Raw genomic sequence first — 16,677 nt, forward strand, 5'->3', positions numbered from 1 at the left:
TAAAAGGGAATGTTTGGTATTTTGTAGCTCTTCTATATTAGGTGGACTGATGTCAGCATCTTATTCTATTAAAGTTAAAAAGACTTTTAACCCACTGAAATGCCAGCTTTGAACTATTTAGGAACAGACATGTCTTTCTAGTCCTTTTCTATGGCCTCTTACACAGAAAAATCCCTGGCTGTTCCTGGAATTTCTTGACTAGGATATAAATAACTATTTAAATTATAGTGATTGTGTTCATAATATGTCTGATCTTTAAAGAAAAGGTATAACTACAGGGGACCATATTTTTCCCTCCATCCATCACTTTTATGTCATAAGAACACACAGGATTTCTGCATGGAAATAACCTGGTTTTGAAAGGAAAATTAATGTAAAGTGATTTGCATGGGTGACCACTTCCCTTGTTCAGCAGATTTTTGTTAGTGAAGACACTTCTTCCACACAGCAACATTAAAACAGAGGGAAAAAATGAACTTCTCTTTCTCTGAATGTTTCTGGTGGTGTTTTAATGAATCCGCCTTTCTGTTACTGCAAGAAATTCTAAAACACATTCACTGGGAGCAAAGAGAGGAAATATTGTCCTACAGGCAGGAAGAGGCAACCACAGGCATGCAGAGAGAAGCCGTGTTGGGTGACACAAAGTCCACCTGCCTCAGAGCCAGTCTTTCTCTCCCTATCCCACTGCAAGGTGGAACAAAGCTGATTTATTGACCCATACTTGAACCCAAGGGGAACCCTCAAGGTTTTGAGCACGTCCATCAAAAAGCTCCGGAGATCATTAGAATCACCCCGCAGTGATGCTTGCACACAGGCTGGATGGAAGGAACTTGTGAAGTGGGAGCAGATGTGCAAAAGCCTAGCCAAGCTGGGCAAACATCCCAAACATCTGCTCCATTAATGCAGGCAGAGGTTTGGCAGCAAAAGCTTTGCATTGTGAGGTTCACTGGGGTTGGCTCCCTGGGGGGAATCAGCCGAATAGCAGCAGGTTGGACTCGTCTTGTCTTTGCTTAAGTACACGGATGAGCATGGCAGGAAGAGACAGCAAGCCTCCTGCACATCAGAGACATTCTGTCTTAAACTTCTGCCTCAGGGCTTTCTGCACATTTTGTATCTTCTCCGTGATCACTGTGTCACTGAGGTGATCTCCAAACTTCTGCTTCAACAGCACCCGGATGATTTTGATGCAGCGTTCATCCATCATGGGCTTCGCCTCTCGGAAAGTGTTGCCCCTCCGGCCTGTGATGGAGTGGCTCTGGATGTAGTCAGATGTGAATAGCTTGTAAAGCAGCGTTTTGCAGGCAGTGCTGATTTTCTGGTCAAAGCGAATGGTCTCTTTGAGCTGTTCCTTGGTGTAGCCATTGAAGAGCTCCACCACCTCGCACGGCTGCCGGTGGGGCTCCTCCTGGAAGGACAGGGATTCCAGCCTCTGCACCTTCTTCTTCAGAGAGAGGACATCCTGTTGGAGATCCAACACCATCCTCTCCAGCTGCTCTATCTTCTCCACCCTGAAAAAATAGTATTATATGTCTTAAGGCAAGAAGACACTGTGGACTCACCACGGACATTGCTAAAGGATGTAGCACCTCCACCCAAGCAGGGACAGGACTACTTCTCTGCCAGAGTCTCAGCCCATCCACCTATGGCAGGAGAGAAGAATGACATGGCCTGGACTTTTCAGTAGCTCAGAAATGTTCAGTTTAACCCTCCACCCCTCCTTGTCATGCATGTATGGAGACTTTGATGTTGAGTTTTCTTCTCAGTTTTAAGGAAAGATATAAGCCCTGTCCTGCAAGCCCCAGGAGGCACATATGTGTGGTATGAAATGACACCCAGGAAATGACAATGCAGTACTGTAAGGTGATTTTTGACACCCATTTCTTTTCAGGAAAACTGTCCCTAGCAGCTATTTCATCACTGGGTACTTATCATCAAAGTAATAGACTTTAAATACAGCAAAATAAAGCAAGCAACAACACAGTCATGTTCAAGCATGATAGATGTCATTTTGATTGTTATAGGCATGACCTTTGTGGTTTCTGCACTCTTTTAGAGCCTTCTTGCATGTATAACTCCTACAATCAGAAAGAAAAACCTGGCTCTGATTACACAGTGATTCAGCAGCTCTTGGTTCTAAAATTGCACTGTTTTCTCACCCAGCTGTGGTCTCACTGCTCTTTGTCATAGTGAGGAGGAAAACACAGTTAAGAGCAAGTGCCTTCTTTAGCTAATCACCTTTCCATTTCAGCAGGACCAAAATTTTTCTGAACTCTCTCGAAGTCATCTGTTCCTTGCAAAGCATCGAGCTTGTGCTCTTCGCAGCTGAAAGAAACAAGCAAGCTAAAAAGCAGTGCCACAAAAAGCTTCATGTTCATATTTATTCCCAAAGAGAATTATCTGTAATTCAAAGGTTGGAATTCAAAGCAATTCTGTTTTCATTTGCAGCAAGAATAAAATCGATGGAGTGGAAATATTAATGGTTCTTCATATGGCCAAACTCCTGCGCACCCTCCCTTCCAAGCAGAGCAAACCCTGGATCATGGATACAGAGGACCTCTCATTTGATCTGCCAAAGGATCCAGAGCACAAGGGGCTGCAGTATGTACCCACACAAACTCCCTTTGTCTTTTGCACTTTGGGTATCACTCTTCGTTAACATCTATTCAAAGTGAGCACCACCAGGGTGTGGAAACAGAGCGGACAGAACCCACACTATGAAATGAATATATATGGTGTTAAACATTCAGGGTCCTCACTGTGCTTTCAAGCGGTACCTGTTCAGGCAGATGTGTTGCTGGCATTGGGACAAGGTGCCATCTGACTTCCTCTTCATCGGCAGGGCAACATAATCTACAGGCAGGGATGGGAAACGAGCTGTTGAAAAGATCCTGAATCCCTCTATCTCCAGAATAGATAATCTAAGCACTCCTACTAGATTGCATGGCAACACATTATTCTCTTTACATAAACAGAGTGATTCAGACATGCTTTCCAGGATTGAACAATGGGGATTTTGTTGTTAGAAAAAGGTGGTATTTCAAGGGTTCTTCTTCTGTTCCCATCATAAAAGACATAGTGGGCAAGGCAAGCAGAGCCACCGTGTCTCTGGAAACTGCTGTTAGCCAGCAGGAAGGTAATGCACTAGCACACTTTTTTAAGCACATTTAAGGTATGTAGTAGTGGATAGAAAAGCAGGGAAATAGGCAAATCTGAGAAAGTTTGACTAATTGAGACACAAGGCTTTGGGATATTTCAGTTATTCAGGCAAGCTAGATTGTTTTTTAGCTTGTGGAGAAAGAACTGCTAATTCAGGATGCAGAATTGGTTCCTTATAGAGTAGAAAGCATAGGCTATCACACAGCATGTCCCTTTAGACTGCCCTCCTGGAAGAGATATCCCACATGGAAAGGACCATAAAATGTCATCTCTAACCTTTGTAGCCCTGGGAGAAATCACACAGAGCCCAGAAGCAAAGAAGGTCTGCAGGTCCCCATCCCAACCTGCCACTCGGGATAACGCAGGAGAGCACTAAAAGCCAATATCCTTATTTACAGCCACAGTTACCTCTAGCAGCTGGACCAACCCCTTCCTCTTCACCCTGGGAAGTCCCCGGCATGGCCACGGTGACAAACGTGGATGGTGGTGTGAAGGCGCTGGCTGGGTGAGGGGGACCTGCCAGTGAGCGGGACCTTGCAGCTGCATTGCCCAGGGCACGTCTCTCCTTGATGATGGAAGAGCTGCCAGCATCACGGGGCAGGCTGGCCTCGGCCGCCCTCAGCAGGGGCTTTGCTGGGTAAGTCCTGTCGCTGTGGTGTTTCCTGGATGTATTCCCCGGGGTCCATTTTGGGAAGGTTTTCCTGGATTTCTTTGGCTGGGGTGGCATCATGCTATGGACAGCTGGTTCTTCTTCTGAAAGCAAGGCAGATAGTCGAGATGTGCCATGGGATATCAGTGTTGGGTATCTTCCACCTCCCACCCAGTACTTGTCACCCTGATTGTGTGAGGTGAAATTTATGACAGGCCTAAACAAACTCAGCATCCTCCCATCCCAAAATCCCAATGGAAGTAGAAAGGTGCAACCTTCCAAAACCTTACTCACTCAGCTTCTCCAGGAGCTGTCTATCTTCCAGCAGCTTCTTCTCTAAAATATCTTTATGCTCTGTAGGAAAAGAGGACTTTTCAGCACTCAACTCCTCTAAAGATTGCTCCTGAGCAGCCCCACATTGTGAAGCTGAGGATAGAGGGGTGTCACTTACCACTTATGCCTTCCACCATGCCCCAGTAGAGCCCGCTGAAGCCAGGGCAGCGGGCCAGCACCTGCTCACCCACTGCATAGAGGTGGAAGGGCTTGCGGGGCTCCTTGATGTTCTCAATGTTGATCACCCGGCTGCCATCGGGCCAGCTGATGAGGACGTAGAGCTTGGTTGACATTGGGGCTGCCCACCTAGTGCAGAGGGAGCAGGAGAGAAGGGTCACGGTACAGCTTTGTGCTTTCCTGTGGTAGGGAGGATTAACAAACGATGCTCTACCTGAGGCAGCGCAGCCTATGGATATAAAATACTTGTCCCTCCATCTTTTCTACCAGTTATTTCTCCTCTCCCATTCCTGCTCTTCTGTGCTTGCCCTGTCCTAAGCCCTTTCCCTATGAGGTTGCCCTGGGACTGACCTGGGCACAGGCTTTAATGTGCCCCAGTTTAATTAGAAGAGGAACTGCATCTCCAGTCATGACCTGTGTCCCCTGGGGTGAGCCAAGACCAGCTTTCACACAGGATGTATTGGGCAGACACTGGATAAGACACCGAGTTGGTTCCTCTGCCTGTGTGAACCAGCACAGATCAATTGACCTTAATAGGTCTACAGCAATTTCCTACAGCACAGGATTTTATCTGTATGATATAAAGGCAGTGCAGAGAAGAAACTCGAAAAGACCCAGCAGTATTCCAGGAAATGATCATTCCTTTGCCTGCACAGTTATTTTCCCCAGTAAATGTCAAAGTACTTTGACAACGAGGGCAGCAGATTACCACTATTACACACATGGGGAAACTGAGGCACGGACCAGTGAAAGATATATCTAAGGCAGCCAAGCAGCAAAGCTGCAACGAGCTGGTCTCCTGGGTGCCACTGGGATACCCTGTTTCCTGCTTGGAGCTGCAGGTTTGAATCACTGGAGAAGTGAGAGTGCTCAGAGATCAAAACCAGCCGGGCTTAGTGGGGACTTCCAAAGCCTCCTGAGTCACAGGGGCAGCTGAGAAGTCAAGAGAGGGTTTCTTTCCAGGTTTCAACCAGCGCATCATGGATGGGGACAAACCCAGGCAGAGCCCACCTTGCTGAGCATCGCCCCAGACCATCCTGCTCTGCTCTGCAGCAGGATCTGAGAGCTGGGGCTGAGCCCTGCATGGAGAGCAGCCATGGTGTCCAAAGCCGGGAGGGAGCTGGGGCAGAGAGAGGAGCCATGGAGCAGGGACAAGCTGGCAGGAGAGGCAGCTGTAACCCAATTTATTGTAGTCTCTTGCTTTGCATCCCCCATTAAAGCCTGATTTTAACTCCTCTCACTTGTGAGGTTTGGTTCACTCCGGAGAACTTTCTCCTTCTGCTTTTTCCCCTCCACCATCATCATCATCTACAGCAAAACTCCTTGCAAGGAACCGTCAGCCTGCTTTATTGGCACAGACTCAGTCCTGGCTCACTCTAATCCTTTTCTCTTGGCCAAGACACACACTCTGGGGTTTATTTTTATAAGGAAGCACCATGTACAAATTAATTGCATGGTAACTGCCTGGCTCCCACATCCCCTTCCCTGCCGCCGATGCTCCGTAACATCTCTGAGCCCAGGGAAGGTTACAGACCAAGACAGTGAGATAAAGGCATAGCTGAGACATCACCCTCCCAGAAAACACAGCTCTGCTTAAAGAGCACCATATTTCAACCAGCAAACAACCACCCCAGCCCCAAATGCTCTCTAGAGGGGTTTTTTAACATGTAAAGAAACCCCGCTGATCTTCAGAACTGCTGCTCCTCCCTCCTGCCCCACTTACCAAGTGCTTATTTACCTTAACGAATGCAACAAAACTACAAACTACACAATCACACAAACAGAGAAAGAAAGAAAGAAAGAGAAAGAGATATCAAAACCCTGATAGCGACAGAGCTGGGTCCTTGCCTGGTTAGCACTGCTCCAGGTGCTGAGTCTTGCAAAATATCTCCTGTCTATCCAGGTCTCAGCTGCCTGCTCCAGGAGAAGAGGTGACCGGCCACTTCTTTGCCTTGGGCTTGTCCCTTCACCACAGTTCCTTGTCAGGTCTCCTTTGTCTGGCTTAGAAAGCTCCCACCTGCCGTCCCCACTGCAAAGAGAAGAAAGACCCTTTGCTTTCTTTTTTCCTGCTTGTTTTGTTTCAGCATGGTGATTCCTGTTATTTTTCCATATACATATTTTTTTTCCCCCCTTAGCTTGTTTCAGGTCTGTTTCTTACAGGGAGGCAGAGCAGAAGAGAAGAGAAAAAGCCTTGGGTTTTTTGGAGCATGAATAAACCTTGCATTTCCATGAGTTATTCATGAATAATTCATGAAAATGCATGATTAATTCAGGTTCATGAATTATTCAGGAATAATTCTCGAACATTCCTGGTTAATTCATGCTCACACAGCGAGTGAGTCAGGCTCTAGGGCTTGGTGAATTCTTTTCTCCCTGAGACAGGAGAAGGGAGGCTGAGAGACGGCTGCGGTGTGGGCTTCCCATTTGCTGCATCTGAGAGCAAAACATATTTTAGGCCCTTTTTGAAACAAGGATTTGAAGAAGAGAATTTAAATGCCTGCAGCATCCTGGCCATGGAGGAATAACAGCATCAAAAGAAGAAAAGAGATCGGACTTGCTCTCAGAGAGAAGCCCAACAGCAAGTTTTACTCCCTTTCAAAGCATCTTTCAAAGTAACTGCATTTCTTTTTTAGCAGCCTTCCGGTACCTAAAGGGGGCCACAAGAAACCTGGAGAGGGTCTTTGGACAAGGGCCTGGAGGGACAGGACAAGGGGAATGGCTTTAACCTGCCAGAGGGGAGATTGAGATGAGCTCTGAGGCAGAAGCTCTTCCCTGTGAGGGTGCTGAGGCACTGGCACAGGGTGCCCAGAGAAGCTGTGGCTGCCCCATCCCTGGCAGTGTTCAAGGCCAGGTTGGACACAGGGGCTTGGAGCAACCTGCTCTAGACACTGCACCTCTGGAGAGACATCACCACGCTCTTCCCAGCTCTATGCTCAGCTCTGCAGGTCACACACTCCATTTCTGTTGTGTTTGTCCCCCATCTCCTTGGACAAACACAGCTGTGGCACTGGTCTGTCCCTGGGGAGGGGTCTTCTGGTTGATCTGGCAGCAAAGAGGGAACACAGTGTTGGAAACCATCATCAATGCTCACAGTGTGCTGTGGTTGGGCTGGACACCAGCAGGCAGAGATGCAGTGGTTGAGGCCATCTGCAGACCTGCCTGCCCAGTCAGACATCCAGCACTGCATGAGATGGAAATATAGCCAGGAAGTGAATCTAAACAGCTCTTTCTGCTTTAGCTTAGCCAAAAGAAGCCCTGGAGTCTGTTGGGAGAAAGGGAGACTTCAGATGTTCAGGGAGATAGTAGAAAGGGACCTCGATCGGATTCGCATGGTAAGAAAATGTCTTTATCTCTGATTTGCAATATTTACAGCTCAAAGAATACATCTGCCAGCCCAGGGAGAAGCAGATGTTATAGAGATCCAGCTGAGATATAATGTCACAGTGGATACGAATATATAAGAAGTAGCGTCTGAATTCTGTGTAGTTTTGAATGATGTCGCTGAAGAATGAGAACTGCATAGGAAGAAATGGAAAAGCAATGATGAAGGAAAAAATAATGAAGATACATGACAGTGCAAGTGAGATTGGATTCTGATTTTATGCAGGACCTGGTTCGAATCAAATCTGCTTGCTTAAGCAAGCATTGTTTGCTTTCCTTGGAAGAACCAACAATATGCAAAGCATAACAGATGGGTAGTCCTGGGGGTAGTGGTGGGTAGTTCAACCACAAGAGAGGGAAAATTGCAGTGGCCACAGGAGGAAGACAAATCGTAGTCTCATCAAACAACAGAAAAGTCAAGTGTCCGTGTATAAATATACAGTGTTTGTGTTGAATTATTCCAGGAAAATATGAGTCTGAAGTGAATCCCAAGTGTTTGACTTCATGGAGATTTTCAAGTCTTGATTAGATTTCCCTCTCTGCGTTTGAATACAAAATCCCTTGCCAGGTGCCTGCTTGTGGGCTGCATGTAGAGTTACTGTTTCCAGGAACCTCTTCTTTGGAAACAAACCCCATCCCTGTCTCCAGTGCCAGCACATTTCCCCTCTAAGCTGCATTTGCTGAGATTCAGGTCTCAGCTGTGACTAAGGAACAACAATAGCATCTTTGTAATCTTATCTAGAGATAAGCGTTAGAGGAACCATGTTCAGCATCTGTTTGAATGCTGCCCTATCTTTATCAGGGCAACCACAAGTGTTGTTTGAAGGGATTTAAATAGCAAACACAGGTGGTTTTAATCTCCCTTTGCTTTTTAACTCTGATAGTTAATCTTGAGCAACCCAAGCACACGCTTCACCACTTCAGAACGCAGCCATAGTTCAGTAACTGAGTGATGAGAGGTACATCACTCATTAATCGTTCTCACCACAACGAAATTACATGGGAACCATCAAGCACTGTGGTTTGGACCCAAGACCAGCCCCTGCATCCCTCCACATCACAGGAAGAGAGGCCTAGGGCCATACATGGTGTATCACGAGGAGGGATCAGCATTGCCAGGACACACAGCCAAGCTATAAGAAGGACGGAGACCCAGACTTTTAGTCATGGCCCTTGTCAACATTCCCCTCGGGGATGATGGAGTCATTAAGATGGATCTGGGTCATGGTTTTGCACAAGGGCTGTAGCATAAGTCACTGTCTGTACCGGAGAGCGACCACCTGGTGGCATTTTGCATCTTTAATGAAATAAGTACGAGTCCCATCTCTGCTTACAACATAAGGAACATGAAATGTGATCCAGGCTAATGAGGCCGGAATTAACTGCATTTTAATTAAAGATTTATCTCATTCCTAATAAGCAAAATTACTCAGAAATGGGGAGCAAAGCAACAATCTCAGGTCAGCAGCCAGCTAGGCTGGTACATGTAAGTCCTCCTTAACTGCAGTTTGTTAAATGCCTTCCTAGACTGGAGCATATTACTCCTCATGTGACAAAGGCCATAAAACCATGAGGAAAATCAGAGTAAATACACAAGGCACAGCTTTGCAGGGTTACAGAGCTGCAAAGGCTGCGTGTGCTCCTGCAGCGAGGCCACAGGCCTGGAAACACTTCACATTTACCAAAATGCAAGTAATTATTCCTTCTCTTTTATTACCCTGAATTCATTGAGATACTTTATGGAGGCCAAGGTGTTTTTTTTCCTCAGCAAAAAAAGGGTTTCCCCTTTGCAATTGCACTCCAAAACCACTTCCTTTTCACCTATTCAGCTTCCCACCATTTCGCAAAGCCTTTTCTCCTGAGCTGTCTGTATTTATCTGACCCTTGCACTCTATATCTGTTCCCTTATCTGCTTGGCTGGCTGGTTTCTTTGTGAGCTTGTCAGGGAGATGGCATAAGTACAGTTAGCAATAAAAGAGAAAAAAAAAATCACCAAAGAAATAGAAGGGACTGTTACTGAAAGGAGTAGAGCCATAAAACATGATGATGGCTTTAAATATCCCCAAACCTTTTCTGATGCTTTCAAGTATTTTAGTCTCTTTAGTATTCACAGGGATAAGAAGGGGACTAGCAGGAATTAACCACACTAAGGATGAACGAAAAACTAAAGAACCGATCAGTCTCATGAAGTTGAAGAGGAAGAAACGAATTTACATTGCAATTGCAGCTGTAGGTACGTGGGCAACACAAACCTGTTGAACTTTGGGTATCTGAGCAGCTCCTGAGAGGGTGACAGGACTGACAACATTATTTAGATTAAGCAGACGCCTGCCAAATCACAAAATCAGGGCCAAAAAGAAGAAAAAGCCTAAAAGTTTCATACAATAACAAACCCCACTATTAAACTGTTCCTGATGTACAGGTCAGTGTAATTAATAAGAACAAAAACCCAAGAATGAATTTTTAGGTTCAGGATTTCCAGAGTGCAATGGTAAAGAAGAAAACATCCCAGTCTGTCAGGCTGGATGTGGTTCTGATCTAGTTCAAGATGTCCCTGCTCATTGCAAGGGGTTGGACTAGATAACCTTTGAAGGTCCCTTCCAACCCAAACTATTCCATGATTCTATGATCATCCCGCAAGAGAAGGAAACAACACAGCAAGAAAGGATGTGGAAAATTCATCTCATCACATCACCTCTTGGCACCACATCCCTGCAGACTCGTCACCCTTCTCCGCACCATTCCTGGATGGAAAAGCGCTGCAGGGACACGAAGTAGGTGCTCGGGAGTGCCAAATCCAAGTGCTCAGCCTCCGTGGAGCCAGCATTGTGCTGCCAGCTGCTGCCTGCGCATCTCTGAGTCACTGCCCTCCGTTACCTTGGCAAACGTAGTCGCGGGTACCAGTAGAGGAGCTCCAGCGCCAAGGGAACATGTTGTCTCCTGTTCCTTCACCGGCACAATTCTGATTCCAGAATCGCAACCCTGCTGCTAATTAATTAAATATAATCAGGAGCACGCTAGCAGTTGCGGAAGGAACTCACCGGGTGGCACACGCTGCGTGAGCACCCATCAGCACAGGCAGGGTGCTGCCTCCAGCCTCCTCCACAGCATCCCTGTTGGATGGAGCTCTTACCCTCAGCGTTGCTCGGTTGGGATTTCCCCCCCCCGCCCCGTTTTGTCCTGTTTCTGGCAGAAAGCACAAAGAGCATCAGGAGGGGTTGGGGACTGAGCTGATTTTGAACAGGAAGCTGTGCAAGTGGGACCAAGAGGCCATAAGGAACCTCTCGCCCCTCTCCATGATGTTCCTGTGTGCTGCACTCTAGATCAGAGCTTCTGCAGCATCGCTGCTTGTCCGCCAAAAAGCATGAAATCCTCCTTTTCACCTCACACAACCGCAGCCACTGATCATTTCTCTCAGGGCATGTTATGTGCTGAATAATTCATCAAAATTCCCTTTAACCTGTCACAGCTTTCAATGAAAGGGGACCGAGCCCTCGCAGGCACCAGTGCATGGTGCAAGGCTCATCGGTGCCATCACACAGGCAGTCAGTGTGCGGCAGGACAGTTTCATCAAGGATATCATCCATAGAGATGCAAAGGGAGTAGAAAACACTCTCAAACAGCCTTGTAGCAACACAGTGTAAAATCAGGCAGAGAAATTGTCCTTGACCAGCAGTGTCTCTGGGCCCTGTTTCATGAAGCTGGCACTAGCAAATGGGCTCTTGTGTGAATAGCTCTGTCAAAACCCTCAGCTCTGCTCAGCAATTCCCACCCCAGCCCTGCCTACTCACAGTGACATTATTTAGGTACTTGACTACTTAAAAGGTACAAGCATATTCCCTCTAATTTGCTAAATTGACAAATTTACTCCTCTCAGGAGACAACTTCATCTCCACCTTCACCCTCTTCAGCCTTGAACGCTCAGTTCATAACACGAAGGGTCTTTTTCCTTAATTTATTCTCCGGGGGGGGGGGGGGGAGTTGGCAATTACATCTTTTATTTGTAGCAGCTTAAATTGTCATATTGAGTACAAAAATCCACTGCTCATCACATCAAAGGCTGATCCAATAGTGCCTATTATTCCAGTAATGGATATCTTCTCAGGGATGAGTGGATTAGTACAAAGGGAAGCACAGGTGGGAGAGATGAAGTGACAGGTCTGAAACAGATGGGTCTGCTCACTGGAAGTGTGCATCAGTGCAAGGAGGCAGAGGAAGCAGCAGAAGACAGTGCCACTCTAAATTAGGATATCTGCTGCACAAGGCAAGACAAAACATGACACATTTCTCACCTTGTAAGGGGATACAGTTCAACCCACTCATCTCCAGCTGTGGGGATGTGGTGCAGAATCTAGTCCTCACTTGCCTGGTAAATGACACCACTGAGCTCAGCTGGAATCCTCTTCCCTGACTTCATAGACTTGTACAAGATGTAACTTGTGTGTTTGAGCATGGCATCAACTGATGGCCAGGGGCAGAGGAAGGCTTGCATCCTCATCCATCCCATCTCCAGGGAGTTGTCTAGTGAAATGCGCTCTGCTCTGTGGACCAAAATAGTAGAGACATGGGGTTTTGTGTGTCCCAACAAACCAGCAGCTGATTCATCCCATGGCTCTGCCGCTCCCAACCACCAGTTCTGCACAGAGCAGGAGCAAACCAGCCACTGTCTGCATCGCCCATGGTTTTGGAGTGGAAACTATGGATCACCATCAACCTTCAAGTGATTCCAGTGTTAAGTTCCATCCAGATTTTGGTTTGTGCCAGTTCCGCACTAAGTTTTGGGAGTTTTCATCAGTGCTTGGGTCAGCAGGGTCCCATCAGCCTGCAGTGGGGGCTGGTGGCTTCCCTCCACCCTACAGCACATTAACAAAATCTAAGGTCACAATGAAAACTCCTGTGCTAAGCCTTCTTTAGACTCTACCTCATAATTCTGGTTGAAGAGTGCTGTTTAGGAAGTTCAGGCTGATCAAAAGCAGGATAGATCTGCCCATTTTCATAAAAATGATTTTTGAAGGTTTAAGATGGAAAGATTTTCACTGAACATGTTGCCTCTCTCGCAAGTTTTTCAGCATCCTGTTGTTTTGAAGTTTCTACTTTTATCTCCTGCCATCTCCATGTACCATTTGCTGAGCATCAAGCTGCATGAAGACTCAGGTGCTCACTAAGGGGAAGATCACTTCTTGCTTTTCAGGACTAGGGAAGGTTTTGCTTGTTCAGTTGGGAAGAGCGATAGTTTGTTTCTCAGACCTACTCCATATGGCATCACTGCTGTATTTTTGACTCAAAGAAATCTCCTTATTGTCTGCTCTAAAATAAAGAGCGAGCAGCACCTGCGAGCAACACCAAGGTGCAGGAAATGCAAATAGGCTGTTGCTGGAACACCATTCCTGAAGGGATTGTGCTCTGCTTTTCAGATAAGATTAAGAGCTCAATTACAGTAGAGAAAGGGTCTTTCATTAAAAATTCTTTCATTAAATCACACACAGAACACAATAAGGACAAATTATAAAGCTCTTCAGAAGCACATTAGTGGCAGGCTGCTAGGTAGGGAGGCCCATCTTGGGGAGCATCAGCAGTTTCTCTTACCCTTCTAAAGAAATGAGCCCACATACCTCGTACCTAACCTCATTTTTGGAGAAAACACATAGCCTGATACACCTGTGAGGCACACAGTTCTCTGAAAGCATTGTTTCCAGTGATGGAGAGGACAAAAGCACCCATCAACTCATGTTTGCAATGAGCAGGATGAAGCAGGAATCAGCAAAGGGTTGAATCAAGAACACTGAGCTGGGGCACAGAAGGATGCAAGCTTACACCTTCGAGGCTGTTGCAATAAGCAACTAAGTATAAGAAATCTAAATACAAGATAGATTCTGAGACCCTTCTTGAGGTCTCGGTGCTCAGCTCTGGTCAGGCTCCTCTGCAAGGCAGAATGAGATGAGCACAAGCACACCAACTGCAGTCTGCAAACCCAGTTTGCTACTGCATGGCCATGACTGCTCAATTCTGACCCCCACCCTGCCCAAAATAGGGGCTAAAATTACTTGGCAGACCTGTTCTTTGTCACTGACCTCTTTACGTGCCCTTACCCAGCTCCTTCTTTGCACATTGTCATCTCCATTAGCTGGAAGCTTCAATACCCACAGTTCAGACTGGCTCGGAGGGATGGGACAACACCTGCACTCGAGGGAATAACTGTGATATTAATGTGCTGGCTGGCACTGAGGGAAACAACAAAACACCCCTCACCACTCATTTTCCAATCCTATGCTATGGGCATCTCCCTGCTCACCAGCTCCTGCAGGAACAGTGGACTTTGTGATGCATCCCCAATGTCGCAGCATCCAGACACACACATGTGAAGCACCATCACAGAAAAGTGCATCACCACTTGAACAGAACAAAGCAGTTTTCACCTGAACATCGAGCAGCACTAAACTCCTCTGGAAAATATTGGGTGCAGGAAAAGGGATGTCTCCATGGAGCAGCGGTTTCAATTCTCATTAGGTCGTTAACTGCTGGTTTCATTAGGCTGCCTACAGACAAAACATAACTGCTCAGTGCCTACTGCCCAGTGAATAGCCATTATGGTTTATTGATGTTCTCCCAGCTGCAAAGCTGTCAGTGAAATTAGGTTAAATATGCCTTGTAAAGTTTGTTCCTTCTCAAAGAGCATGGCAGGTTGATAGACCAGGGTTTGAAATCAACTCCCCCATAAAAAAGGAGTTTTCATGCAGTTTCATAGCACTTGAAAGTGTTCTGCTCTGAGAACTTACCCCACAGTCCAGGCAGACCTTTTCCCATTGGAGCTCTTTGAAATCTGTGGAAGTTATAACTCTGGTGTTTGTTTTACAAGTACATTTACAGCCCAAGAGACAAGACCAAGGCCATAACCACGGGAAAACTTGGATCTAAAGGTCTGTTTGGAGCTTAGGACTACTAAATCCTCTTTAGTTTTAAAGCTCAGCTTGCAATGCAGACAGACCCTTAGCTTAATGTGGTTTAATGTTCCCCCTGAGCTGGCATAAATTGTAATTGCTCTGCTAAAACTCATGGCTCATCCACTCCTAATTTACTCATATGAAAGGTAGTTATCTTAACCCTAAGCACCATCCTTATTCTTACAACTGTTTGAAGGCTCCCACACAGGTACATGTTGGATTAAAGTTCACCTGAACAAGAGCTTTATCTAGTTCCTGCCGGCTCTAGTGAAGAAGATATTCCAGTTTATTCAATGCAGCCGTTATCTCAGGGAAAGGATCTTGCTTAAATTAGAATAAAAGTTCTACCCAAACCAGTATTCCTTTGTTTCACCCAGCCATTCACTAGAAGTCCTCGGTCACTTGAGAGCTTTTCGTATCATTTATAGCATTCACTACAGTTATTAGGAGCCGCAGACCTGCAGTGCTGTTCAGTCTCTGGTATATTTTTCTGTCTTTATTTCCCTTCACGTTTTCATCAGCAGTAACTAACCAAGTGCCCTCCCCCTTTTCATCCCTTGCTCAATCTATTTACTACCGTCCTTCATGGCACAGCACATGATGTTTCCACAGCACCTCTCATGCCTGAGCCTGCACCAGCCACTATTCCATGATTCACCCATAAAAGCCAGCCCCCAACGTTCCCACCTCTTCATCTTCCCATCCACAGAGGACAGCCAAGGTCAGCCAGATGCAAATGAGGTATTTGGAGGCGAAGCGTGACTGGGGAGATGATTGCTTGATGAATGTAAGAGAGGCAAAAGGTCTTGGTTGTGCCTCATTCATTAGATCACCATCAGTTGCGCAAGGAAAATGAAGGGCAGCGCAGTGACGCTCCTCTGACCAGCTCCCCCATGTCATCAATGCTGCCACTAAGACAAAGCCAGGCAGGTTACACACATCCTCTGACTCCTGCTGTGATGAAAACATTGGGAAAGAAAAGAAAAATAAACTAAAAACCAGAGATTTTCATCACATGAGCTCTGGATTTCCGGCTTTCTTACAAAGGGGAAAGATTTGGCAGGAAAAGAATGTGAGAAGAAGCCTCAAATTCTCCATAATATTATTTAAAATATTTTTTCCTGTGCAAGCCTTAGCAAGCTAAGCAAAGCAGGTCTGCTTTTCAGACCCTTTTACACACCCCATTTCCTTACATGCATCTCAGAGTTATTCTCACTGCCCCAGCATCCCACCACAAAACCTTATGGTGCCGCATGGATGTGGCCCCAGGGAGCTGCTGTTGACCCTCTAAGCCCAAGTACCTGCCCTGGGCACCTCTCTGCTGATCAAAACCAGTTCCTCCCCAAAATGAGGTGGTCAACTTACCCCTGAAAAGCTGGATAATACAGTTCTTGTTCTCTCAAGAAGAGCCATAGCTTCATACCTATAACCTCTGCACCTTTATCCCACCAAAGTGATACAAGGACCTAAGCAGCATCACAGAAGGCATTTAATTGAGTTTAACCTAAGAGAACTACCCACCTCCCTCTGAAAGCTAAAACAAGCAGTAGAGAAAGAATTAATACTCACATAACTGGCACCTAACAACCACAATGCAAGTGAAAAATTGAATTCAGAATGAAGCGAATACAGAAAAACACACTAAGGGAATAAAAGGTAAGAAAAATCCATCAGTCCAACAGGTAAATGAAGGTAAAGAATTTAAAGAAACACGTAAGTAGCTAGGGAGAAAAAGAAAAGATGGTTAACAAATAGTGAGCTTGACACCCAGAGCCCAAACAAGCCTTGGAAGATCAGGAAAGAGCTAAGTGTGCTCCAAAAAACAGGAGAGCTGAAGTGAGCTCCTGTGAAAGGGGAACAAAAGGAAAGAGGCAGGCTGAAGAAAGCAAAAAATGCCTCTGCCCTCTTCTGAAGTTTCTAATCCATTCCCTGCCCACTAGGGTTTAACCCATAGTTTCTTGTATCATGCAATAGAAATCCAGAAACGTGAGAGTAAAGGTTAGGAGAAACATGTCTTATTGAGAATGTTCCTGCACAGAA

At 46.1% G+C, this 16,677-nt stretch overlaps 1 protein-coding gene across 3 annotated transcripts; it reads right to left on the minus strand.

The window, feature by feature from the left end:
* Positions 1 to 494: 494 nt before the first annotated feature.
* Positions 495 to 15,422, minus strand: LOC115615248. 3 transcript variants are annotated; one of them, XM_030503176.1, is made up of 8 exons: positions 15,325 to 15,422; positions 6,164 to 6,344; positions 4,257 to 4,444; positions 4,100 to 4,159; positions 3,565 to 3,909; positions 2,775 to 2,850; positions 2,236 to 2,322; positions 495 to 1,508 (listed from the first exon to the last, which is right to left on the minus strand). In XM_030503176.1, the coding sequence occupies exons 3-8, from the start codon at positions 4,429 to 4,431 to the stop codon at positions 1,061 to 1,063; spliced, it is 1,191 nt and encodes a 396-aa protein (XP_030359036.1). In that variant the 5' UTR covers positions 4,432 to 4,444; positions 6,164 to 6,344; positions 15,325 to 15,422; the 3' UTR covers positions 495 to 1,060. The 3 variants fall into 3 exon arrangements, with proteins under 3 accessions (XP_030359036.1, XP_030359035.1, XP_030359034.1); XM_030503175.1 differs by lacking the exon at positions 15,325 to 15,422 and adding an exon at positions 10,392 to 10,475; XM_030503174.1 differs by lacking the exon at positions 15,325 to 15,422 and adding an exon at positions 6,474 to 6,702.
* Between the last annotated feature and the right edge of the window lie 1,255 nt (positions 15,423 to 16,677).

Source organism: Strigops habroptila, chromosome 13 (genome assembly GCF_004027225.2).
Source record: "Strigops habroptila isolate Jane chromosome 13, bStrHab1.2.pri, whole genome shotgun sequence".
Taxonomy (NCBI): domain Eukaryota; kingdom Metazoa; phylum Chordata; class Aves; order Psittaciformes; family Psittacidae; genus Strigops; species Strigops habroptila.